Source organism: Cygnus atratus, chromosome 1 (genome assembly GCF_013377495.2).
Source record: "Cygnus atratus isolate AKBS03 ecotype Queensland, Australia chromosome 1, CAtr_DNAZoo_HiC_assembly, whole genome shotgun sequence".
NCBI lineage: Eukaryota > Metazoa > Chordata > Aves > Anseriformes > Anatidae > Cygnus > Cygnus atratus.
Window position 1 is genome coordinate 141,330,435 of NC_066362.1, and position 27,068 is coordinate 141,357,502.

General features: G+C 39.1%; 1 protein-coding gene across 6 annotated transcripts; it reads left to right on the forward strand.

Moving 5' to 3' along the window:
- The first annotated feature begins 220 nt into the window (after window positions 1–220).
- Window positions 221–21,355, forward strand: LOC118253533 (interleukin-1 receptor type 1-like). Of its 6 annotated transcripts, none has more exons than XM_035557957.1 (14): window positions 221–353; window positions 2,615–3,752; window positions 4,093–4,134; window positions 5,135–5,267; window positions 8,033–8,102; window positions 11,076–11,325; window positions 11,640–11,832; window positions 12,637–12,799; window positions 13,601–13,666; window positions 14,218–14,338; window positions 16,434–16,582; window positions 16,875–17,018; window positions 18,442–18,603; window positions 19,087–19,830. In XM_035557957.1, exons 4-14 carry the CDS (start codon window positions 5,196–5,198, stop codon window positions 19,473–19,475), a joined length of 1,779 nt encoding a protein of 592 aa, XP_035413850.1. In that variant the 5' UTR covers window positions 221–353; window positions 2,615–3,752; window positions 4,093–4,134; window positions 5,135–5,195; the 3' UTR covers window positions 19,476–19,830. The 6 variants fall into 6 exon arrangements, with proteins under 6 accessions (XP_035413850.1, XP_050570583.1, XP_035413852.1 ...); XM_050714626.1 differs by lacking the exon at window positions 221–353 and adding an exon at window positions 21,104–21,355 and having other exon boundaries at window positions 3,400–3,752; window positions 19,087–19,291; XM_035557959.2 differs by lacking the exons at window positions 221–353; window positions 4,093–4,134 and having other exon boundaries at window positions 3,479–3,752.
- The last annotated feature ends 5,713 nt before the right edge of the window (window positions 21,356–27,068 follow it).

Here is a 27,068-nt window from a genome sequence, read left to right on the forward strand (position 1 = left end):
AGATGGCTTTTACTAGCTCTCCATTCAAGCTACTTTTCCCAGAATTGGGAGTGGAGGGGAGAGGGTCTCACTAACATGGGTTTAATCTGGTCTCAGTACAACATTAGCGTGAACCGCCTCACCCTGGTCATGTGTAATTCTTTCTCATTCTCATTACTCTGAAGTTCTATTTCACTAGTCATTTTTACAGCTAAAAATTTCTTATTAAACGTTTTAATTTACCTTATAAAACTAAAACTCCACCTGCCTTTTGCCAGTGCTAATGGTTGTGAACTTGAAAACAGGTCTTTGTTTACCGTCAGTCCCATGGCCCATTTCTCTAGAGTTTTTCTTGTCAACACAGTTTCCCCCAGGTGAGTTTTAAGCATTACAAACCTGCAGGTAAAGAGAGAGAAAGTAAACTTTTTGGAGGGATGAAAACTGATGAATCATTTCCTGTGAGGGGGGGGAAAAAAAAGGACAGGTTTTGTCATAAAAAAGTGCTAAAAGTGCTCCTGTTTTTTTTTTTTTAATTTTTATTAGAAACTAGATGGTTCTTTTAGAAATACAGATTACTTCCTATGCTTTACTGATGAATAATTTGCAAGATGTTTAATTACCACACCTATAAGTCCAGAAAAAATCCTGTACAATGGATGTAAATGCTAAGTGAGTTGCTCAGTGTTAAAATCAAAAGTGGGATTGATTGTCCAGTAAAATGGAATTACACATTCTCAACACTGAAAGCACATTTAGGCAGCCTTGACGTTCTTAGTTACCTGATTTTTGGATAAACAGTACTAAACCAGCCTGTTTATTGCAGCTTCAAAGTTATCTAGATAATTACCTGCAAATACATTTTGTAGTAAATTTCGTAGATTCAACAAAGAGTTTCATTTGTGCAAAGATACTCCTAATGTCTTTAGCAAAGCTTAAAGTAGTAAAGTAGAAGTTGCAGGAAACTATACAAAAAGGGTTTTAAAATTCTGTTAGGTTTGGATTTAACCTTTTCAGTGTCAGTTGAGAAAGAAATATGGTGAATATGTATTGTAGCCAAAAGCAAAAGATAAGACTGTGGCTATGGACCAGATAGCTTTGCCCTAAATAGACTTCCGGCTGTCTTAGAGACATGCTGTGACTAGAATCTCTTTTCATGCAGAAATTTACCAGGAACAGGTAAAGGAGAAGGTTACTGAGTTCTATCATTTCCTTTTAAAAAGTAGCAATTACATTTGCTTGCTCTTGTCACTTGTCCTAAAAAAAACCACAACAAACACACAACCCACGCACCTCTCTGTCTCCCCTCCACTCCCTTCTTTCCCCCTCAAAAGAAAAGAAGGGTGGAGAGTGCTTTATGTTAGTACCCTAGCTTAGGTCTATATGAGCAAACATTGTCCTGATTTTTGCAGGGTAGCTTGGCTGGTGTGGAAGACCTGGTCTCCACCCAATGCACATATCAAGAGGTTTTATTTCAGACTGTTGTCAGGCAACTTCCCACCCCTACAGCAGCAAACATTCTCACTCTGATTTGCAGAATGCAGAAGGAATGAAATATTTATTTCAGGCGTTCTCATTGTTTATATATCATTTATCAATGAAATACTATCCAAGGTGGAGGAAAAAAAAAAGGATTTCACAGAGAGATCCTAGTTGACAAATACATCATTTTGGGAAAAATGAGATATACCAACTGCTACACACAAATCTGGTCTCCTCATTACTCATTACCACCTCCTCAGTCACAGAAAGATAAGCCATGTCGTGACCATTGCTCTGCTGCAATCCGTTTTCAAAGATGGCACTGATAAGTTGAATTAGAGTCCTCCCTGTGCAAATTACAACATCATTCTGCCTTAGAGCTTCATGGCTTTGTTGCTGGAGCTGGCGGTTCTTGGTCTGCTTTGAAGTAGTCCTGGTGACAACATCAAATGTTCATGCAAACCAATGTCAGGTGATGGACTTCTCTGGTTTTCCCTGCCCTTTTTGACTTGTAACAGCCAAATTCTGTACTTCAGGAGTGATGTACCCCCAGATTTTGCTGTCTCATGAAACTCAGTCATTTCAGGTGATATTCCTCCAGAGGATTTGCTGAACTCTAATTCTTATCAGTCTCTGCAAAGTTGAATGATTGAATAGTTCTCATTTTACCTATTAATTTTGGTAATGTTTTAACATTTTGTTTACCAGAAACATTTTTTCACTATTAGTGATATTATAGTGAAGTTATGAGAAAAAATGAATACTTCATAGGTCCCTACCAACCTCAGCCATTCTGTGATTCACACAGCAGAACCTCCTGTGTGTATGTCTCGGCATTCTTTAAAAATGATTTATTATTTTTTTTTATTAGTGTTTCTAGAAAAAAAGCAGTAGAACAGATTACGGAACCCCTCACTTGTCTTTATGATAACCAGATTTGAACCCACAGATGTTTTTTTGTTAGTGCAAAATAACAACACGGAAACTAGAAAACTTACATAAAAATAATTTGACCTTAAGCAGTAAGTGCGTAAGAAAATTTTTCAAAATGAAATATGGATATAATTGCTGACAAAAGGCAGAGTAGGTGACTGCGTAAATCCTTCTATCTTTACTGGGCCAGGAATGAGTTCATTCTCCGTGTTCCTCCCAACAGGATAACGTCTGGAGCTGTTACAACATGCCTGCAGCCAGCGCTAAGTACCTCCCTTTGGTGGAGGGCAACATACGCAGGCATAGCAGAGCTTCAACTCTTATCTTACCTCATCTTATCTGTGGTTGTCATGTGGTGAGCAGGATGGTAGAATGTGTTTATATTTGGTAGATACAATTTAGAAACAGTGCCAGAAAGTGCAATAAAAAAAAGCAGGGTGGGACAAACAGGACAAGGAAGGATTATTCTCCACAGCTTTTGCAAAGTGTTTGTAACTGGCTTAGCGAGTTTAGCAAACGTGTTTACAGTGTACTTTTACCAAGAATGAGAACCTGCCTTGGCAGTCCCAAAGTGCCCGTGATTTCTGATTACTTTGGAAGGAACCTAGGGATGTTCTTTGCTCTATCTGACCCTGTATTTTCAGGTAAGTTAATCAACAAGTGACAGCACAGCATTAAAATGCCTGTATCTGATTCTGTACTGGCCATGTGGTTTTGAAGAGCTCTGAGTCCAGCAGCAGTGTGTGAGTGAAGCAGAGAGCCCCACACACTGGCGTATTGTGAGCGCAGCGCTCCCAGAGCAGCCGCAAGCTAAGTAACCTCCAAACATGCCATCACAGCTATTTCGTAGGTGTTGAGTTCGCAGGCAAAAGCTTGGCAGTGAGATGGGACTACACCTGTATGTTCAAGTTAGAGCCAAAAAATAGCTCACCGTGACACACGGCATGACCAAGCTGTCCAGGCAGCCTCTTGAAAAAGCTAACAAAGAGCTGATGTCCCTGAGGGGCTCCTTCTGGCACCTCCATCTTGGAGATACATGGTTTCCTCAGCTACGGAAGCGTGCTTCTGCCGCAGCGATAAGAAGCTGCCTGTGACACAAGAAGAAAAAAAAAGGAAAAAAAAATAGAAAAAAAGAAGTCAGTGACAGTCTGTTGCGATCGCAGCTGAGGTAACAGCGTGCCGGGCGGGGAGGGAAGCCCAGCCCTGACGTGGGGCTGCCTCACCACCACCACCTCCGCTGCCTGCGAGCAGCGGCAGGGGAAGGGGAGGCCTCGCCGGCTGCAGCTGCCCACAGGACGGGGTGAGGGGCCCCTCTCACCCTCCTCAGCCCCTACACAGACTGCCGGGGAGCCAGGCAGCAGGTAGGCAGCAGTGGGATTTTGTCCGGGAGCCCTGGGAACTGTCGGGGGGTGGGGGGATTGGGAAGGTGCCCACCAGCCTGGGCTGGGTGTCTGGGAGTGGGGCTTGAGTAGGGCAGCAGCCTATGTGAGCTCGCAGCGGGGATCCGTGCTCTTCTTGTCAGTCATGTCGCAAGTCATTTGGCATCAGCCGGGTTGGGATAATTCCTCTTTCCCTCCAGAAAAATTGATACAGGTGTGCAGGTAATCTTTGAGGTCCTGTTTTTTTTTGGGGGGGGGAGGGGGGGGAGGGCAGGGAGCAGGGTGGTATCTCTGACCAAAGTGTTGTCTTTTGGCTAAACAGGGCTGGAAACTTTACAAGCAGGGTTGAAATATTTCATAAAAGGTCAGTGTTTTCCTCCGCGAGTAATGTGTGGTTTGATCTGACTCAATTTCGGAGAGGATTTATGCAAGTACGTTTTCTCTGAGTTTAAGCATTGGCTCCTGGGCTGGATCGGTGTGCGTAGCCCGTCACAGTGCTGTTGGCTTGCTCAGCACGGGCTGGCTGGGGACTGGGAGCACCATTATGCTCAGGTTCTCTGCTGCTGGGCAGCCGCAACCCCACTCACGTGCGTGTTTCGAGGAATAGGTAAGAATTATAATGCTGTAAAGTGTTTTGGTCCCCTATGTGGTAAGGGATGTGGGTGATTCACAGAAAAATGGCTAAAAATAGATTGTGAATGAAAGTCCCGGTTCCGTAACCACCTCTGAATGGGCGGGCTAACACAGCTCTCCAGCGTCAGCTATATTGCGAGCATAGGCATTTGTTGCAAACATTTTTCCTGCATCGGGAGAGACTTGACAAGTTCTCACGAAGAGTCAGGGCAGACTGTGCAGTTAGAAGAAGCATTTAAGGTAGTATATATGTATATACATTTTCTGATTTTAAATATTTGTGGGTTTATGTAAAAGAAATGGTGTCATAGTCTTGTGCGTGTTAGTTCTCTTCAGTTCCGAGAACAGGAGTGTTGCACATTTTAATCCATCCACGTGTTTGAACAAGACATTCAAAGAAAAAGTGCTGTGAGTGTGCAGTAATTACCAAAAGCCATGATTCTTCAAAGTTTTGATGAGAGTATGTCTTTTTTTTTTTTTCTTTTTGAGTATACCTACTTTGAAAGGGCTAAACAGAAGAGGAACAGGTGGCTGTACTAGTTTAATCACAGATTTTGATGAAAATTACGCGTTACTTGTGTTGTAATTGCAGTTCAGGTGCATGTATCATTGAAGACCTCTTTGAGACACTTCTGCCTGTCTGTCTGTCTTTTAAACTGATGAGAATATTTCCTTTCAGGGTGAAACTGTGGACATGGCCTCAGATAAAATGATTTTTTTCCCCTCTGCAGAATTTGGGCAAAAATAACTGCAGCTGAATTCTGTCCTGAGTGGTAAAGCTCTACAGGTCACATGCAGACTCAAGATGTGGACAAAATGGCTGGGAAAAGGGAGAAATTTAGCTGTTTGTCATGGCATAATGTGGTAAGAAAAACATTTGCACTTGACTCTGCAGTCATACTTTATTATTTTCAGCATGATTTATGAAAACCTGTCTACAGAACAGAGCCTGTTTTGCTGTCAGGTATAACAAACATAAATGGAAGTTTTTTCTTCAGATAAGTAGTATGGGTCTCTTCAAAGCCGTTCATGTGCATGGTTTTACACAGTGCTATATATTTGCAGCTCTTCCATGTTGGCAACAGAACAAGTTAAAAAAATAAGTATTTAGAAAGAACATTGGACTTATATAGAGAAGGAGGGTTCTGAAAGACTGTTCTTCAGGACATGGCAAAATACTACTGCTGGATAGTTTCTGAATCTGCTGGTGAGGCAAAAACTGCTTGAAAAGCATATTTGAGACAGAGTAATAGGGTAAGGTAATAGAACAGAGCTTATTAAAAAATGATTCAAAAAGTTATAAAGAAAATACCTGGTCATAAGTGGAGTCCATTCAGTCCTGTTTTCTCTTTAAATTAATTCCACTAAAATATTTTCATCTTCTTTAAAACTAAAATATAGAAATTTTAAGAATTACTGTCTATTCATCACATTTAGTGAAGAAAGGTGGAGTTTTGTACAAACACACATGAAACGCCTCTGGTGATTTAGAGCTTGGTGTGTTTCTTTTTATGCTCAGCGTTCTTGTGGGGACTTAACTCCTTAAATCTAAGCAAGAAAAGACGTGCCTGGCAATTAGAGCGGAAATTGCAATGAGGGAGGAGGGAAGAGAAGGGGAAGAAGGAGTAAAGCAGGCATTGCAAGAAGCAGTGGGTATGGCTCAATGTATGGCACACTCCTGAGTCAGTTTGGTGAAGAAAGACACAGCAGCTGGAAGCATCATATTTGAATATTGTTTAGCTTGGTGATTAGCTAAAGATTTTTAACATCAGGATGGGATTCTCCTGATTGTTCTTCAGCTTGTATAACTGCATTTTTTCCTTTCACAGCCCTGTAAAAAGTGTAGTAGGTATCTGCAGAAGGTAGCTTTCAAGAATGGAATTAGCAAAATTGTCAGTAAATTATATAAGGATGGAGTCAGCATTAACTTTTGTGAAGGGAAGTCATGGCCCACGAACACTACAAGTGTATTGGAAGTGTAGATGTGTATGTGAACACACTGGCTGCAGGAGACATGGTTAATATAATCTGTCTTAATTTCCAAACAGCATTCAGCAGAGCACTCAGTGAAACCAGACTGCTATGGTATATGTAGTCTCACATGTATAAGTATGTAGTTAAAAGATAAATGTTCAGTTTCTGAAGTGGAGGAAGATTGCCAGTGGAGTCCCAAGTGAATCTCTTCTGTTCAGCCTATTCTTTTAATGATCTGGACAATGCAGAACTGTTGCAGTGGCAGAATTTGCTGACAATACAAAGTTATTCAGGGTAGAAAGTGGAGGTGTTAATTGCAAAGAGTGTCATCAAGATGTCATGATAGCGATGCAGGTAAATGTAAAGAAAATTTTAAATGAAAACATATGGGTGAAATACTAACATCACATACACAGTAGCTGACTGGGCTTCCCTGACTTTTTAACACTCAGTGATGAGATCATAGGCCCATGAAAATATTAGGTCAATACCTAGTTGTAGTCAAAGAATAAATAGAAGTTTAGAAATTACTATGAAGTTATTAGAAATTAGTCCAGAATAAATAATTGTTTCAGTTTATAAATCTGTAGTGCACCTATGTTTTGATGACTGGATGCCACTTCTGGTTTTTCCTCACCATCTCAGGCAGGCTGTAATGTACCTGGAGAATCACACTGAGGGGATGAGGTTGGCAGGAACCTCTGGAGGCCACCTCGTCCAACCCCTGCTCCAGCAGGGCCTCCCAGAGAAGGCTGCCCAGGACCATCTCCAGGCGGCCTTTGGAGATCTCCAGGAAGGTACAGAAGATGGTGGCAAAGATGATCAGAAGTATGAAATCAGGCTCCATCTAAGGGACAGTTAAAAAGATGAAGACTAACTTGTAAAAACAAGAACTGGGGAGGAGTGTGCTAGAGGTGTGGAAAATTCTGAGTGCTTGACAAGCTGAATAGGAAATGTTCACTTTTTTTTTTTTTTTTTCTCTCTTCTGGTATAAAAGTTAGGAGCTGTCAGATAAAAAGAGCAGATAACAGGCTCAAAACAAGCCAAGGCAATTTTCTGTGTCAGTATTTAAAATTTGTGGCTCCTTGCCATGGTTTCAATGGGTTTGGAGGGTGTTGGACTAGTTTCGTGGGAAAGAATCTGCTGGGGGCTATCAAGTATCTAGAGACTGACTCTGGCATAGCTTCCTAAATCATAAATTGATGGATTCTAGGAGACTATTCCAGAGGAATGTCTGTATATTCTTGTTCTCTTGCACTTTATTTCCCAAGTCATCTGCTATTGGCCACACCTTGAGACAGGATATTGCTTTTGAGGGACCTCTGATGTTGCTGGCATAGACATTCTTATGTATAGTTAGTTGCCTGTCACATTCAATCAGAATTTAGCCTTCCTTTTCTAAGAGAAAACATGTTATGTAGTGGGGTGGCCTTGTAATTATTGCTTTTTAATCCTAGAGATGGTTGTATTTTCCTGTAAGGTAGATAGTTTCTTTTAATATGCTACAAACATGTAAAGTGAATACACTTACATGAGAAAAGTACAGTTGACAAAAGACACTGAATATGTAATAGAAACTGTGTAATGCAAATGTTGATTTTCAATTGTGGAAATTTATATTGTAAAACACTAATTCAAAGTTTTCTTTTCTGTAGGGAAACATTACAGCAAAAACATTACTTTCCTGTAAGATCACAACAGCATTTCTGTCTTTAATTATTGCAGGTAGGTTCATTGGTGGCTATGGAATGCCTTGTTTGGAAACTTAACTTTTCACATAAGTAATAGTAATTTTCTGTGAAAATGGTTGAAAATTAAATTTAATGGTGAGTTAAATTTATGTGCATGCCAGAGAGATTTTTTTAAAACATTTCTAAAAGCAGGAGCCTATAAAACATAAAGTGTGATATCTTATGTACTATCTTACACAGAATCTCTTAGGTTGTAGGTGACCTCTTGAGATCATCTAGTCCAATCTTCCAGCTCAAACAAGGGTCAGCTGGAGCAGGTTGCCCAGGACCATGTTCAGTTTTGTTTTAAACATCTCCACAGATGGAGGCTCCACAATCTCTCCGAGCAACCCGTTCCAGTGTTTGATCACCTGAACAGTAAGAAAGTGTTTTCTTGTGTTCAGATGGAATTTCATGTGTTTCAGTGTGTCTCATGCCTATTGCCCTGCCAGTGGGCACTGCTGGGAAGAAGCTGTCTCCCTCTTTTTCATTCTGTTCCATCACGTGTATATGTTTACACATTGATAAGATCCACCCCACCACCAAGCTTTCTCTTCAAGTTGAACAGTCCCAGCTCTCTTGGCCTCTATGATGCTCTAGTCCCTTACTCATCTTTGTGGCCCTTCACTAGACTTGCTCCAGTAAATCCATTTCTCTCTTGTATTAGCAAGTGCTACTGCAGATGCATCTCACCATTGCTGAGTGCAGGAAGGATCACTTCTCTCAGCCTGTGGGCAGCACTCTTTCTAATGCAGCCCAGGACACCTTTAGCTACCTTTGCCATAAGCAAGCATTTCTGGCTTATGGTCTGCTAGGACCTGAAGGTAGTCTGGAGTCTCCTGGAGCCTGAGGGGATTCCTCCCCATGTACAGGACTTTGCATTTGCCTTTGTTGGACTTCGTGAGGTTCCTGTCAGCTCATTTCTCCAGCCTGTCGAGGTCCCTCTGAATGGCAGCACAACTCTCTGGTGGATGAACTGATGAAAGGAATTGTAGTTCTAACATTCCAAAGTGTGTTCATGTGACTTTTTTTCCATGTTGGAAAATACAGCCATTTGACAGTTAATACAACATCTAGATTTTTGTAAAACTATGTGAGTATTCAGTTTAGTTTCTGCCCTTCAGCTGTCAACCAAGAATCCAGTGCATGTTTAAAACTTTTCAAATGGATCAATTGAGTTGCTGTCATAATCTTGTCTTACTACCTAGAATCTTGCTGCAGTGCCAGATTGTTAGAAGAAAAATACTCTGAATTTCCATTCCTTGAGTTTCTATTGTCTGTGGATGGACTGTGGATGTCTGTGGATGGACAAGTTCCTGCACTCATCAGTCGTTTGGATATTCTCTTTTTTTAAGCTGAGTTAAAATAATGGCCAGCATTGGGGGAGAGAGATTTCAGAGAATGTAAAGCAGGAAGTGCACAAAATATGATACTGTTTCAGAGCCTTAGGCCTTAGTGGCAGAAAAATGTATCAATTCCTGTGGCCACAGCAAGTAATTATTGGTCTTCATTTCATAACCATCAAAGTTATTATGGAGCAATCTGTACAGATATCTGAGCTATTCAGTGTTTTGTTAAGTAATTTGGTATGCATATAGGACATCTGCGTGTACTGGATGAATGTGGTGAGAACATTAAGGTAGAAATGCTTGGGTCGAAATACTACCTTGACATTTCTGGATGCTCTCTGGAACCATTATCTGTGTCTTCAGTGATGGTCAGAAAAGCAGAATTTTAGGAAAGAAATACATTAGAAAACAAGGCTTTGTTATGCCCTATATAACTTCATGGCAAATGTGTATCAGTTGAACTCTGCAATTCTGATTATTCCATCTGGGAAAGACTGGGTCAAAATAGGCAAAGAAGTAGGTGACAGTGTTGTCTGAGATGTGATGGCTTCCATATGAGAAGTCATTAAATGAATGAGGATTCTGAGGTAAAGAAAAGAGATGACGGAGGGAAGGTGTGGTAGAGGTCTGTAAAATCATGAGTACAACAGAGTAGGCAGATAAGGGAATGTTTATGTTGCCATTTCTCATAACAAGAAATAAATGATACCCAGAGAAATAATAAAAGGCAATAGTTTTTCATGAAGAGCATGAAAGGGAAGAGAGGGGCCAAAAGCAAAGTATTAATTTACATGTTCTGTCCTACTTTACTTTCTTATACATACGGAACTGACTGTTATCAGAGACAGGCTTTTGGACTGGGCAGACGCTTGCATGGCCGTGCATGGTTGTTCTTGCATTCTAATAAAACGAGTTATTTTAGATAAATAGTACTGACTCTGGAATGTGACCAACGTATCCAGAGTTGGTGCCTTTTTTGTTGTACTGACAAAAAAATAATACAAATCTTGTGGTGTTGCTCTTTTCCCATCTGAATCTCCTTGGGTTCGGGGGAAAGAAAATGAGCTCATCATAAGCGCTTGTAAAAGTTCCTCTCTAAATGCTCATAAAATGAGAGGTGAGTTGAAATTTCCATAGCAAATTACTTGTGCAACTGCAACTTTAACTTTCATTGTCCTCTTAGGACATTTGGGTACTGCAAGTATAGTCTGCCTTGAAAACTTACTTTGCCTATACTTAAGTGAAAGTAGCAAATAAAGACATTAAATTTGAAAAATGTGTGTGCACATGTGTATTATGTGTGTTAAACAGACTGGAGAAATACAAGGACTCTAATCATTTGCGTCTGAATGACAATCGGATGCAAACGAAGTGATTCTGTTAAGTGTAAAAGTTGCATTTGGAAAACAGCACTTCATTTCAATAGCATAACTATGTCTGTATATTACTGAATAATGCTCTCAACTCCAAAGACAAGGGATTATAATTGTATTTTAGTAAATGACTTAAGAATGAAGGTGGACACCACAATGAACTTTGTAAACATGATCAAGATACGAGTTCAGTGTATTCTTTCACAATGTTTGAGGTTTTCTTTAATGTTTATCTCTTTCCTTTAGAGAAATGTGAAGCCTATGATGTGATGTTTAAGCACAGTCTTGTGCCTGATGGGCAGCCTCTTGCTATTACATGTTCTCTGGAAAAGAGCTTGAATTTTAAAAGTGGAGACTACAACTTAACATGGTATAAAGTTGGTAACCAGACAGCTGTGCCTAGAGACAAACTTTCTAGAATTCATCAAAAGAAGAATTTAATTTGGTTTCTCCCTGCAATGGTAGAAGATTCTGGAGATTATGAATGTGTCATAAGGTGAAGGTTAAAAAAAATTAAATTGCTATAGAAATGAATTGCAAATGGAATAACTTTTAAAAAGCAAGTAGGATTTTTGGGGTAAGAAAAATACTAACTAAGAAGGGAGAAGAAGGGAGAATATGTTCACAAAAACTAACTTTATACTGGGGGATGTAAGTCTTTTTTTTTTTTTTTTTTTTTCATAGTAGGCAAAAGTAAATCTATAAGAGAAATTATAAATTGTAGTCCTCTCTTTCTTCTCCAAAAAGAATACAATATATTTTTGAGTTGGAAAATATTTCAAGTAGCTTAACTTAATTATGTTATGTTAGTTGCAGGAATTTGACAAGCTATAGCAAAATGTCTACAAAAGTAACAGTTTTCGAGAGGATTGATGGTTCATGCTTAAATGAAAAATTTGCTGTAGAGGAGGTGGTATTCACTTTATCATCTGCAAAGGTTGTGTGTCCACATTTGAGTTACTTCAGGAATGAGAAGAATGTTCTGCCTGTTCGCTGGTATAAGGTAACAATCCTCTTTTTTACTGACATAAATTATTTAATTATTATGTCAATTATTTAAAATATAAGTAACTGAGGTTTATGAATTGTAGGAGAAAAACTACATATTTGTTATAAATGTGAGAAAAAATATTTTAGAACAACTGGAGGAGGGGGAATAAGACTTTCATCTTCTAAAGTTATATACATTTTTTTTTGAATAATGGGATAGAAATTCAGCTTAAATGTAGCTTTGACCCATGTATCCACTAGGTGGCATCTTTTAACCTGCTAGTGAAACACTGTCATTCATTTCTTTTGTGTGGAAACAGACTTAATGTACTTTGTGAGACGAAGCATATCCATTGTGTGTTCAGTATTGTTCCATCGAATAAATGTCATTTCGTATTGTTCACAATCATTTAACGGCTCTTTCTCTTAAGAACATATTGCCTTCTCCAGCGTTACTGCCTCATGCCTGTGCAGTCTATAAGATACTGAGAATATTTGAGTACTTGAAAAAACTAAGTCTAATTATTGAGTGATTCTTCATTAACAAATACTTTTATAAAACCTGACCCCTCCATGTCACTTCCTTATTTCTCTCTTCAAGATATATATATATATTTAATATGAGAATAATGGGTGTATCTGTGAATTAAAAACTCAGAGTCAAAATGAAGTGTGGTTTGCTTTTCTTTTAGCCCCCTTCCCCTTCCTCAGTCCCCACAAGGAATCCATCCTTATGTTGTGGTCCACTGAAAGCTCAGATTGCATTAAAGAGTTTCAAATCATGTGATAGTGATATGAGTTCTTTACACATGTTTAGGACTGTCAGCCATTGAAAGGGAGAAGGTTTGCCTTTTCAAACAGTGATCTTGTGATTTTCAATGTGACTGTGCAAGATCAAGGAAACTATACTTGCAAAACAACATATATCTACAATGGAAAGCGATATAACATTTCACGAGATGTTATTCTGACTGTAGCAGGTAAGTAGATAAATTCACTTTTTGTTTGTAACAATGACTCTACAAAACTTTGTCGAGGTTTCTAATGACAGCTAAAAGATTCAATTTGTAGTAGGCACGCATAGGACTATTAGTTTGCACCTAAAAAAGGGAAATAAATGCTAGATGAGAATTTATATATTTTAATCTACTGTTGCCACTCTGTTGATTACTCTCCCTTTGTAACTTGTAGAGAGAAATAAACTTTCCAGAGTGTTGTATGCCTAGTACTAATGTAAACATCTAAACAGGAAGGTTGGTGTTGTAATTCCTTTAGATAGTGCTCTTGTCAGAACTGTAAGGCCTTTAACTGGAGTACAGAAATTTAATTTCACCTTTATAATAGTGAAAGTCTAAAACAGATGAATTGCAGTCTAAAATTATTTCTCTCCAGTTTGTATCTGTGAGTTGCTGACTGATAAGCTAGCCAAACTGTAAAGTGGTAATACTATAGATATTTACCCATATCCTTCTCAGCACCTCTACGTGCAATATTACGTGATTTATATGTCATGGAATAGACAGTCTGTCATCAGCATGATGACATCAGATTAATAGCACTACATTTTGGAAAGGGTGGAGTGAAGAATAGTTGAGCTTCAAGTCATAAGTAATATGACTGTCTTAGATATGACACTGAGTATTGAGTGATGTCTGTTGTAAAATTGCTGTCAACCTTGTCCATAGGACAGGGTGTTTTTAGGTTGCTGTTTGGTTATAGAGCATAGAACAGGCTGCAGCTGTCCCTGGTTGTCTGAAAAGGACTTTCTATCTTTTGCTTAGTAAGCCCACCAAAAAAGCCTCCAGAAATATCTTATCCACGAAACAACTCAATTGAAGTGGAACTTGGTAAGTAATTTTCTCTATAAAAAAATATGATTTTGTATCCTAGTGAAAATTCATGCCCAAGAAGAGTGTGTGCTTATTTTCTTTAGACAAAAAATAGTTCAATGACCACAGTTTCTCCTTTACATTAGTCTCTTGCAGGAGAAGTGTTTGGGAGTGGGAAGGAAAGAGACAAGGGGTATTGCTTATAAAGTCATAGAAAAGCTGTAGGGAAATTTCTCAGATGCAAAGAAAGTTATAGGGAAACCAAATGATTTTCTGCCACATCCATCGCTTTCCATCACTCTGAAAGAAATTCTGAAAACAGATCCATCTTTGAGTCTGCAGGGAAAGTGATACCACAAAGGGAGACATCTTCCTGATTTGGCCTCTTCCATCCTATGTCTCTTTTTGAAACAGCACATCCCTGAATCTATAGACACTGTTAGAGGAGATTTTCTGAAAGGGTGTGGGGCCTTCCTTAGCTGGTCTATATGGGAGTCTGTGAACAGAACTGTATAGCTTTTAATTAGAGTATGAAAATTAACTTTTCACTTTGTAACACAATTTTATAGGCTCACAGGTTACAGTGGATTGCAATACAACAGGTGCTGATGGGTATGAGGTGTTTTGGACAGGCAACGGTGTGTATATTGATGTATTTTATATGAGCAGAATTTTTGCAAGGCGTTATGAGTAAGTATATTTTCAGATTAGAAAATACTGGGTTGGCAACCAAAGTGGAACTTTCTCACTCTTACATGAAATGCTTGCCTCCTCCAATTCATTTTCTGTTTGAAGTAGAAACTTGAAATGTAGTAGGTGCATGGATTTTGTGTGAATTATGCTATTTCTGGTCATTATAAAAATCTATCTAAATTTCTGACCTTGGGAAAAAGTGTTCTACAGAGGCTTACAGTCTCAGAACTGTAATGCATTTTCTATTGAGCAAGTTCTGGCCCAGAGGACAGAGACCTCTTTCAGTGGGGCCAAGCATGTCCTGCCACATGATCTTCAGACTGTCCCTCCTGTGTTCTCCTTGTCCTTCCCATCTGCCTCTCTGAAAGGTTACAAGAATAAACTGTGCTTTACAGGAGAAATTGAAACTTCTAGTTTTAAGAGTCTTGAGTTAGAGAAGTGTAGCTGAGATCAGGTGGAGAGCTAATGGAAGATTTTGTTGAGGATGTGCGCTGAAGCTTAGTGGAGTGAGAGGAGAAAAGGAAGACAGATTTCCAATGATGGGTTGGGGTCCGGGAGAAAGACTGGCATTTGGACTGAGTGAAGCAATTGTGAGATAAGGTGAGGATGAAAGGCAGGTTAAGTGGAGTTAGGAGGGAAAAAATTTGACCTGACTTGGAAAGGCAACTAAAAGTGGAGCAGAAGGAAATCTGAAAAAGTGTCATAGATACGATAGGTTGGGAACTAAGGAACTGAAAGCTAGTTTTTTTGTCAGCCCTCATCTCACGGTGGTGCTATGAAGAAAAAATGTGATTGCTTTTATACGTTCTCAAGCACCATCTGTGAGGGAGAAACTGATGAAGAAATGAGAATGATATCTTCATGATTCTGAGAAATTATTAAGTCCTTATCATAAAACAAAGGGGGAAATAAATGCTGAATTCTTTTAGTGCTCACCTAGAGAAAACTCTATACAGAAATCATATCTTGTAATATCATAAATAATTGTGATGCCATAAACAATTTGACCATAATACAGTCATTGAGCTGATATCATAAAAGTGATGTTATTTTTTATATTTCCTAACACTTAAATGGCTGTCTTGTTATATTTGCAAACATAACATTCTCTGGATCTAGTCATTTGTATTAATGATATTGATTCATTTACTCCTTACAGTGTTCAAACTGCTATAACCTATTGGTCATATACCGATTTGTGTGGTCCTATATGTGCTTTCTATGATTTATTTCAAGCCTTTTATCATTATTATTATTATTTTGCATTTCAAATGGTAATTAGAGTATGTTTTAAAGGAAAAAAAGTTCTTGGCTAAATAGGCTGGTTAGTTAATTTTGCATTTGAGATCTACTGTTAATGAGGTAGTAATATCCCTCATTTTGCTGTTGGTTAAAAAATTACTTAGTTTGAACATCAGTAACACATAACAGAGCACGACTAATTGAATGTGCAGCTTTAGTATTATTCTTTTTTTGTGTGTGCCCTTATGCAATGGGAATAACCTGTATGTTGTAATGGTGCAGCCTGATGTTACAGTTGTTCAGAGTCTATTCTGACCCTTGGGATGAAGCAGCAGTGTAGACCCTATTATTTCCTGCAGGTGGAAACGCATCATGAGTTAGTGTTGTCCGCTTTGGTTGACAACTTCAGTGTCTTTCCTGTCCCAGAGCTGCTCACCAGAAGATGATGTCCTTGTACTGGGGCCTCTGGTTAAGTCATTTCACGTTGCGCAATTTTCTCTTCAGCCAAGCACTGGGGCTCTCCACCTACTTTCACAGGGGCTGAGAACCCCCTGTAACAAGGGGGTTTTTATGTTTGTAAGATATATGTTTGTACTGTAGTCTATAGATATCATATTTCTTTGGGGAAACACAGCTCCTGATAGGATTGGCTCATGTTTTCTGATGTCTATGCTAAACCTCAGTAAGAGGCCCAACTGCTGTTTGGGTGTCCCTCATGTAATGCAGTTACTCATCTGTCCAGTTGCCATTTGCAGATGGAAGTGACCATTGTCATATTTCAGCTATTAGTGATGAAGCCATTACAGAAAGGACTGTGGTTTTATGACTCTATTTGTCACCTTTTGGATAGGGAGGAAACTTCTTATGATGGACGCCCTATCTATTCTGTGAAGCTCATAATTTCAGAAGTGAATCGTGAAGATTATGAACAACCATTTGTCTGTCAAGCGTCAAATGCCTTTGGGCAGGTTGCATCCTATATTATACTAAAACACAGAGGTAAGGACTACTGCTATTTTTTGTGGCCTTTGTTTCAGTTGACTTTCCCAGGAGGGGTTTTGATACCAAATGCTCATATATCGCATCAATAGAATGCACCAGAATTACACTTTGTGTATTTATGCATGTACCCATGCAGAGGGGAGGAGTCACTGTAGTAATGTATTTATCATTATTAAAGTAACAGGTGGAAGTGAAAAATATGATATCCAAATTTCTATTACATTTGTGTGAAAGATCAGATTTGGACAAATTCAACATTTTCTTTTTATTGTTATTATATTTTGTGCAGTTCCTGATACACGAACATGGCTGATTGGAGGGTTTCTCTCTTTGTTGCTTTTAACATTTATTATTTTAATAATCTATAAGATTTTCAAGATTGAGCTGGTGCTTTGGTACCGGGATTCTGGATGTGCCTTTGTAAGTAAGGAAGGTAAGTGAGTGTGACTAATTATGTTGTAACTAGCCTATTGATTTTTTTTTCATTTACCATTATTTCTAAGCAATAATATGATTATTTAATAGAACGTATTTGCAATTTCCTTGAGAATTTTTCAGAGATGCTTCGAAATATTTTTTCAGTCATATGGGTGAAATATGCAATCATAATTGAGGTGATAAACACTGAATAATATTTAAGGCAGTTAAGATGAGTTATGGTCAGAAATAACTCCATATTTTTTTTTCCAAATTAGCATGTTGCACTTTTTTGTAAAGCAGTCTCTCTGTGTGTAGATTTGTGGTCACTGATGATGATCAATAGGTGTCAGCAGAGCTACATCCCGTAGACTAGCTGTTTAAAAATGCACATTAAATATTTATATTGAAAATGAGACTCTCATTTTCTCAGAGAAAAACATTTGTTTGTTTTTGTGCAACTTCTCTGTCTTACCCATCACTTTCCTTATAAATCCTGCAAGTTATGATGGTTACATATCAAAGAGAAGAAATTCTACTAGTTGTCTCTTCTGTGATTCTATTGTGTTTCTATTACTTATTATGTGTTATCTATTAAATATGTGTTTCTGTTGATGTAGTGTAGATAAATACATTGAATGAGTGTGAAAAAGTGGGAATAAGTGCAACATAGTAGATATTTTGCTTGGGCAGCCCTCAGAATTCCATTGTCTGAAGTTCCCCAGAGCTTGAAAGTAAATGGATTACATGCAATACGATAGTTAACATATACTCACAGCTATCTGAAATGTCTTCACAAAAAAAAATTGTCAACTTTTGTTAAAAGCTGTTTTCCCAGTAAATTTTAATATTCTAATGAAAAAATAAAATCAAAGAAACTATGTTTTGTAACTTGTTGAACGAAACTTATCTTGTTGAGTTAAATTTGATTTTGCTTTAGTTTCTTCACTGCACTCCTGTTTATTATGCAATACTGACTCAAAACTTCAGGCTTCTTCTGGTCTCTATCTGCCTTTTCCTCTCATAATTATTATGAAAGAATTGCCATTTTTCCACACCCCTTGCTGGTGGTTCATCATAAGTGGAGAGAACTGCTGTTGGGTTTGTTTCAAGAGAGGTGGCAAAGAAAGTCCTGTAAGAGGACACTTTATTAATGTCCTGGCACCTGTGGGGCTGGGGGCTCCTTCCTGCAGGCCCCAGGGTCTTGCATCCAGCTCACTTGCTGGCTATGTTCTTCCCCATGACAGGAAAAAGAGATCAGGTTCTGTGGTTCATCATCTTCCTTTTGACCTGTAGAGCATTTTAATGTTTTGCTGTTGTTCTGTCAGAGAGGTGTGAATAAATCCCTCATTACTATTTTTTAAGCAGTTCAAAATGAAACCTTCTAATAACCTTGGTGTTTTTCCCTTTTTAACAGAAACATTCGTGTTTTTTTTTAGATGGGAAAATCTATGATGCGTATGTCCTGTACACAAAAGGCAGTGGAGGCAGCAGCTTCTATCATCTGGAAACCTTTGTTCTTAGAATACTCCCCAGTGTTTTAGAACATCAATGTGGATATAATCTCTTTATATTAGGAAGGGATGATTTACCAGGAGAAGGTATGGTTTAATTAGCAGGGTTAATATGTTGGGGTTAGAAGATTACATATACAACTGAAAAAGACAGCTATTATTGGAAAGCAAATTTAAAACCAAGGTTTTTTGTTTGTTTGTTTTTACATGGAGAATTTGACCTCTCGTCCATTGGATAATTTGTTAATTTCTAATTGGTTTTTTTTTGTTGTTGTTGTTCCATACCCAAATTTCTGCTTTGATGTTATAAGGGTCTGCATTTTCTTTCTAATGATAAACAAGCTCCTGGGGACTGAAGAAAACAATTTTTGTCAGCAATTTTATGCAATGGATTTGAATCATGGATGATGGTTGGGAGATCTTAGACCTATCAGTTCTTTCTCTGAGCTAGTTGCTATTCCATATACACATATATATATATACATACATATATACACACAAAATTTAAAAACTATGAAATATTTTGCATCAGTTATAAACTTTCTATGCAAACTTTGATTGTTCTTTCAGCTGTGGTCAGTGTTGCTGATGAAACCCTTAAGCAAAGCAGAAGGCTGATGATTATTTTGGCATCGGAAACACCTAGTTGCCTGTTAGAAGATGCTTGTGAACAACAATTAGCTATGTATAATGCTCTCATCCGTGATGAGACTCAAGTAATTCTTATAGAAATGGATGAAATACTGGACTACACAAGTATGCCAGATTCAGTCAGGTACATTAAGCAAAAACATGGGGCTATCCAATGGAAAGGAGACTTCTCAGAAAAATCTTGTTCAGCAAATACAAAATTCTGGAAGAATGTACGCTATCAGATGCCATCTAAGAAAAAAATATCTCATTCTGAAATTTATTTATTGCGCCAAACTTTGAACAGTTCCACAGCGAAGGGAAATTAAGACCCACTTATTAAAATAATACTGCAAACGTAATTCTAAAATGCTTTCTACAAAATTCTGTGTGTTATGAACAGTGTTTTCTTCAAGGAGTATAAACTACTCATCCTGTCCCCAAAATTATACCCTAATAGGAAAACTCCGTGCAACTTTGTTTCTGTTTGGGCTATAAATAGTGACACAATTTATTGTGTTGGCCTCAACCAGACATTTGAATTAAGTGTGCAGATGTTGGTGGACTGTTAAATAGTGGTAATCTACAGAAATGTAATATCCACTGAAGAACCAACCTTGAAGTCCATTTGTTTTCTAATTGAAACTGCAGATGATAAATTAAAAACATGTTTGTGTAGTCTGCGTTTTCCTAGCCTTTCTGTTCTTCTTGTTGCCCCTCTGTGGTTGTCTGACTTCCTCATTACCACAAGAATCTGTACTGTGCAAGCTCCGGGGGCCCTTCCTGAGCAACAGTCCTCATCATTGCTTCTTTAAGGGGATGGGGAAATATATGACATAACAGGTATATTTTAAACTCCTCATGGTACTGTATGCATTTCAGCTGAACAGTTGATTACCAAATGCGTTAGAGAAATGGAATGAAATCCATGACTTCTTAAACATTTGTTGAATAATCCTGCGAGACCTCATACATGTTTTTTTTCTAAACTTAGTTTCTTGAAATGGTAAGGAAACTGAAAATATTTCAGGCTTCTTGCAAACTCGAAGCTTTCTAGACTATGCTGCTACTCAGGAAAACATGTTCTCATTTTGTGTCTCACCTGTGTTACCTACAAGCCTAGACATTTTACTGAAAATTTGTCAAAGGGACTGTGCTTGGGCTGAGCATCCTGGATAGGGTGGAAAGTGGCCAGTTCTGAAACCTGACCAGGAGCTGACGACAAGAAATCATATCTTGTTTATTTGCGGCAGAAAAAAAATAGAGGCATGTGGCTATATTTACTTGGAAGTAGCTTTGTACTTCTGGGCCCCAATCCATTGTTTTGTGTGTATCACCATGAAAAGGGGAATGCTACTTCCTTTCCAAGATGGCCTGAAATGGCAACAGTTTTCACTCTCCGTCCTTGAAGAGCATCATCTGAATGCAAATGTGAATTTTACTTGCTTTTTGTGTTCATGTCTAAAATTGAGCAGGTTCTTAAATTATCTTTCTTGTCAGGATAACATCTCTCACTGAGTCCTTTCAGATAGTTTTCAGACATTCATACTCTGGTATATACTCATAGTTGGGCTTTATTTGTATTGATGGGACAGACAGTAAGATCCAGGAGTGTAACATTTATAAAGTGAAAGATTTGCAATAGCATTTCATGGTAGCTATTTCTTTGTGAAGGTTGAATGATATTCCTTACGAGCAGTGTCCCGCTGTCCTGGCTGTTGGGTTCACAGCTTTGTAATTTTCCATGGCCTACACTGGCTAGAGGCATCTTCTAAGATGTTGACATGTAAATTGAGATCAGAATAGATCCATCAGATGAGGTAATGTTGTTCTAGCACTTTTTGAATCAGTCTTCTTTAGAAATGCATTGTGTTTAGGCTGGAACCTTTAAAAAAATAAATTTGGGAAACTGAAGAGTTTAAATAATCACTAATGTCAATTTTTGTATCGTGTTTAGGCTTAAACTTGCACAGAAAATTGTTGAAAACTACAGTTTGCTTCCAAGATCTTTTTTCACTTGTGTTAAAAAACAATCTTCTTATTTCCATGGGATGTAGCAAGGGAAATAATAAAGAAAAGATGCTGAAAACATGGTTGATTTTTTCAACTTTATATTTTTATGTGCTCTGAAATAAAATAAATAATAATAATACGACTCTAGGATTTGTGGTATTACAGATAAGTACATTGACTTGCATGGAGTTGTGCTGGTATTTTTTTGTTTCATCTGTGGAAGTACTGTGATGATTTCTGTTGACTTATTTTTGTAGTTCTTTTCAGATGTTTGCTACAATATTTGAGACAAGCATTTTTCCACTAAGACTCTTAAGGACTGTAAGTGAAGACATGATTGTAAATTGGCATTTATCTACCTGATACTTTCTTTCAAGCAACCACATTTAGTATGAGTATTTAGGCATTTTAGGTTTTGTGTGTGTGTGTGTGTGTGTGTGTGTGTGTGTGTGAAAAAGCGGGGGAGAAAGGTTTTGGTTATTGTGGTTAATTGTTAGTTAACTACTGGAGTGCAGCCCAACACAAAGTGCCTTAACCTTCTATCGTGGGAGTTTATTTTGCAGTTGAATTTTGCATCTGTTTTCTCTTCTCGGAAACTTTTTCTTGCAAGACACATAAGAAAGCAGACTTTTTTTTTAGTTCAATAAAAGAACTCAGAGAAAAGAACCATAGAGACAGATGTGCTGATTGTGCTTGATTAAAAATAAAACAAATGAAACAATAACAGATTAGTTAGCAAGGTTTGCTTCTGGAAACTTCATAGGTCCAGAAGAAAAAAACAAATATGATATAATCTGTGGAGAAGTATTTGTTCACCACAATGGGGTAGATGTACTTTAGTTTATAAAATCAATGTTTATAAAATCTATGTTTATAATCTATGTTTATAAAAATCTAGGCTAAGGAGAAACTTTTTTTGTCTGAAAATACTTAAGTGAAGGGATGCAAGACACAGACTCCTGATGGCTCTTGAACAGGAGATGTTTATTGCCATTTTTCACTACTACATATACTTTCCCCGTAGCCCCACGCGCTGTCCACGCGCCCAAATCTGTCATACAATTGGTTAGAGACCCTCAGACACGCACCTCGAGCCAGCCAGCAATTGGCCACTGCCCAAAGCTCATCTTTAACACTGTAGCCAATTTACTTTATCTCGACCATGATCAAGTTTTTGGTTCTACTGCTTGTTTCCTCATTATCTCTAATTCAGGGACATGTGAAACAGCGCAAAGCCACCTGCGAATTCCTTTCCCACACTTCAGGGTATCTTTATCTCCAAGAAGGCATGTAAATAGAATTGGTCACTAGCAGCTTTATTCCAGAGTACCCAGGTCTCTGGTTCAGCAACATATGCTATGGCACAGGAACAACAGGAACAGTAAAGTTTTCTCCTCTCTTCTCTATGCTCATTATTTCCCCTCCTGCCAATGTAAGCAGCAGCAGAGCAAAGGTAAAGTATGCCAAGTAACATGCATGCTTGTTCTCTTTTAAGATCTGATAATAATAACCAGGGCTTGCTGAGACAAACTGAACATTGGTCACTAAAAGTGAGCTAGAAAGCAATAGTACAGTTCACTTGTGTCCTCAGCCCCCTCTGATTGCTTCCCATGTTGAAATTGATTGGGAAAGGAAGTCTGATGTCTGCCAGGCAGCAGGCAGGACAGATAACATCTTGTTCAACATCTTCATTGATGACCTTGGTGAGGGAATAGTGTCCACCCTCAGCAAGTACACTGATGATACAAAGCTGGGAGGAGTGGCCAACACACCAGAAAACTGTGATGCCATTCAGCAAGACCTGGACAGGCTAGAGTGTTGGGCATGAAGAAACCAAATGAGGTTTAACAAGAGCAAGTGTAGAGTCCTGCACCTGGGAAGGAACAACGGTATATATCAGTACAGGCTGGGGGATGACCTGCTGGAGAGGAGCTCTGAGGAGAAGGACCTGGGGGTTCTGGTGGACGACAGGTTGACCATGAGACAGCAGCGTGCCCTGGTAGCCGAGAAGGCCAAAGGGATCCCAGAGCGCATTAAAAGGAGTGTGGCCAGCAGGTCAAGGGAGGTGATCCTCCCCCTCTACTCTGCCCTGGTCAGGCCTCACCTGGAGTACTGTGTCCAGTTCTGGGCTTCCCAGTACAAAAAAGACAGCGATCTCCTGGAAAGAGTCCAGCAGAGGGCCACAAAGATGGTACAGGGCCTGGAGCATCTTCCCTATGAGGAAAGGCTGAGAGACCTGGGTCTGTTCAGCCTGGAGAAGAGAAGACCGGAGAGGGGATCTTATCAATGTTTATAAATACCTGAAGTGTGGGAGACAGAGGGATTTGGCCAACCTCTTCTCAGTGGTTTGTGGGGACAGGACAAGGGGTAACGGCCACAAGATGGAGCACAGGAAGTTCTGCACCAACATGTGAAAAAACTTCTTCACAGTGAGGGTGATGGAGCACTGGGACAGGCTGCCCAGGGAGGTTGTGGAGTCTCCTTCTCTGGAGATATTCAAGGCCCATCTGGATGCCTACCTGGGCAACGTGCTCTAGGGAACCTGCTTTGGCAGGAGGGTTGGACCCGATGATCTCTTGAGGTCCCTTCCAACCCCTACAGTTCTGTGATAACACTGTGTGACTCCTTTTGAGAGAGCACCCAGGTCACTGTGTCTTTACAGTTACTGTTAGAGCTTGGCTTGGCAATGGCTGTGATGATCTAGAGTCAGAATTTAATTCTGAACAATGGTAGAAACCTTACCAAATCATTTAGGTGATTTTTCCTAATAAATGTTGATTTTGAATTGCTGCTGCACATCAGGTGCCTAAAAAGCATAAATTATTCTGGTTTGTTTTGGCCTCAGTGTGGCCGTTTTACCCAGCTGTGCAGCTGAGCTCCACCACAATCTCCTTCTCATTCCCCCTCCTCAAAGGGAAAGGGGGAGAAAATACGTAAACCCAAATGTGTGGTGCTGTGCACCAGAGAACTTCCTCCCAATAAGATGCCTTGTTTAAGAATGACATACTCTGTGGTGACCTGATTTTTAAAGTTCCTTCAAAATATTCCTAGTGTTATGTGCTAAATCACACTGCCTTAATCAAGAACTTTTTCAGCCCCTGTTATTGACTAGAAATTCTTTTTAACAATAAGTGGTCAAACCAAAGATCTGGGGGACCAGATCTGGGACTGAGGACTGCCCGCTGGAAGTTGGAGCAGCAAGTTTCTCAGAGAACCCCTTTTTCCCCAGTTGTTTTTCCTTGCAACTCAGGTACCCGTGCATTTAGTGCTGTCTGCTTTGAACGAGATGGAGATAGCAAACAAATAAACCTGTAGGAATGTTTTCCAATAATTGTCATTGTCCATAAGCTTTAAATTGGTTCAATCCTTGAAAGTTAATTAATGTAACCTCAGGTTGCATCACTGAATTTGAAGTAGTAACATAGACTTGCACCATTGCAGAGCCTCAGTCACAGTTTGAATTAGCACTGCCTCAAACTTCACAAGAATGAAAGAGAAAAGCACATATTTCTACCTTGTCAGCTACTGGCAGATCTAGCGGAAAAAATATCAGATTTAAAAAGTAATGCTGTTTTTAGGACATTTTGCCAAATATGTAGTATTTAGTAGTAACCAGACAACAAATGAACGGGAAGATGAAACAGCAGAAGGTACTTGCATGGCCTTAATTTACATGGCAAATGACAACCACCACAACTTGCAATGATTTGCAAGTGACTTACACGCTTCAGGCCTGAGACAGAAAAATGGGATTCCCATATTATGTAAGGGTAGTGCAATCCCTCTCAAAATATGACAGTCTGGTGTACACTACTGAGTACTGAAAACCTTAAGACTAAGCAGCACTGAACTCAGAGAATGGAGGATGAGTCTCTGTAGATGTTCACGTAACAGAAAAGAAACTCAGCTTTTAGCCCTAAGGAACTAGTTACAGAGAAAGGCTGGGAACTGGTTATTTTTATGCCAGGAACACCTTCAGCACCTTCAACTCTAAAGAAACAGTTGTGCGCTCTGCTGAATTGTGTTCCAGGAGGAAAGGACTGGGGCCCAGGACTAATAGCTGAGACACTGCTTTGGACAGGTGGGTAGGAAGTTAAATTCTCTTCAAGTTGGTGGACCTTTTCAGTATGTTTCTACATAGCTGAGACACAGGCCTGTAGCGAAGAGGAGAGACTTTCTTCATACTGCCAGACTTATTTAGCCAATTCATCCACCGTGGGTTCCTCATGATCTTTCCAGTGGAGGTGCCCCCTGCTCCAGATGCCTGTTCATATCCTCCCACTCTCTCTGCCATACATACCTATCCTGCCTCAGGATACATCTCTGGATGACACTCTCAAGTATTTGTTTAACCTTAGACAAAACCTGAAGTGCATTCAGGACACATACCGATAAGAACAAGCTAGTCTGAACATCCCAAGGATAGTCAAAGTTTTGGAAAGCTAACATAACTCACTTGGAGGAGAGGAAAGGGAGAGCGACCAAGTGGGAAAACACATCTTCCCCTGACCCTACCTCAGAAACTATTAACAGTTATGCCTTTCATGCTTTTTCTTCAGGGAGCCAGTCTATGGACCTGTCAGGGGGAGATGGCCATCAGTAATGTCTTTCTTTAAAGTTATCTCCTTCAAACTATAACTTCTAGTAATTTAAAGGCATCTGACTTGCCTATTGTGAAAACAGTATTTCTCTTATGAACAGCACATTCTCACAATTTCCACTTAGTGAAAGTAATGATAATACTACCAGTATCTACCCAAATCTGTTCCTTCTTACCAGGAAGCAAAATTTGAATTCACAGTAAGGCACCTTTTTCACACAGCCTGTTATTCAATCTTAACCAATACTTCAGAACATTCTTGAAAATCAGCCTTACCTGTATGCACTTGAGCTTCTCAGTTTTTATTTTTTTTACTATTTTTTTTTAATGTCTTTAGGGCTGGGAAGGAAGCTTAGAATCCATGTAAGTAACTTCATGGAAAACAGACAAGGCGAAGGAAGTACTCAAACTCCTCAACATTAAACAACTGTAGAACCTGGGAACACTTACCTGCTGGCTTCTAACCTTGAGTCACTTCCAAAGTGCTTCACAGTGAAGTAGTGCCACCAGGGTTTTACTGCACACTGAGTCCATTTCACCATGAGAGAACAAAAGCACCCTAGATAATCTGAGCCTCAAACTCCCCTGGGGAGGCAATTCCCCACACATCCTCATGCTTCCTATATAGCAAAGGTCAAATGATCCACACCTGGCAGATTTCACTTAACAAGGGTGGAGCCAAGAGACCTTGTGGAATAGGCTCATCTACCTGGCTTCAATGTTTTAAGGTCAATCGCTCCTTATCACTAATAGAAATAACCTGACAAGGGGTTTAGTGGTTAGAGTTGACCTAATGAATTAACAACAAAAGGTGCATAAGGGTCATACTTCTGTTAGTCATTCTGTGAGGAAAATTAGTACAGAGCCTGTTAAAATAAGATAAATAAAAATAAAAGAAATAAATACAAGAAAAAAGAAAATGACATTAAAGGCAAAATTGCTATCACAGATTTTCACCTGTCTAGTCACGACAGATAAAGAATAGAGCAATCAGTATTACTTTTCTTGACATTCATGTTATTTAAATTTGCTTTTCTGATATCTCTTCTTTATGCAGGACTTTTCAAAATCTAACCCCATGACCTCTGACTACTGTATTGACTTTGGCTGCATATAAACTATCACGTATAAACACCAGGATCCGGATCCTCACTCACTCTTCAGGTCAAGGACTGGGCTGAAAGTTTGGGCTTTTATTTGGTTACCCACCTACATTCCTGTTTTCTGGCATGTCATGGGAAGAAGATTGGCTGGCTTGGGGGAGCTTCTGTACACATGGTTTTAGGCTGCAGCCAAAGTGTTCCTCTAG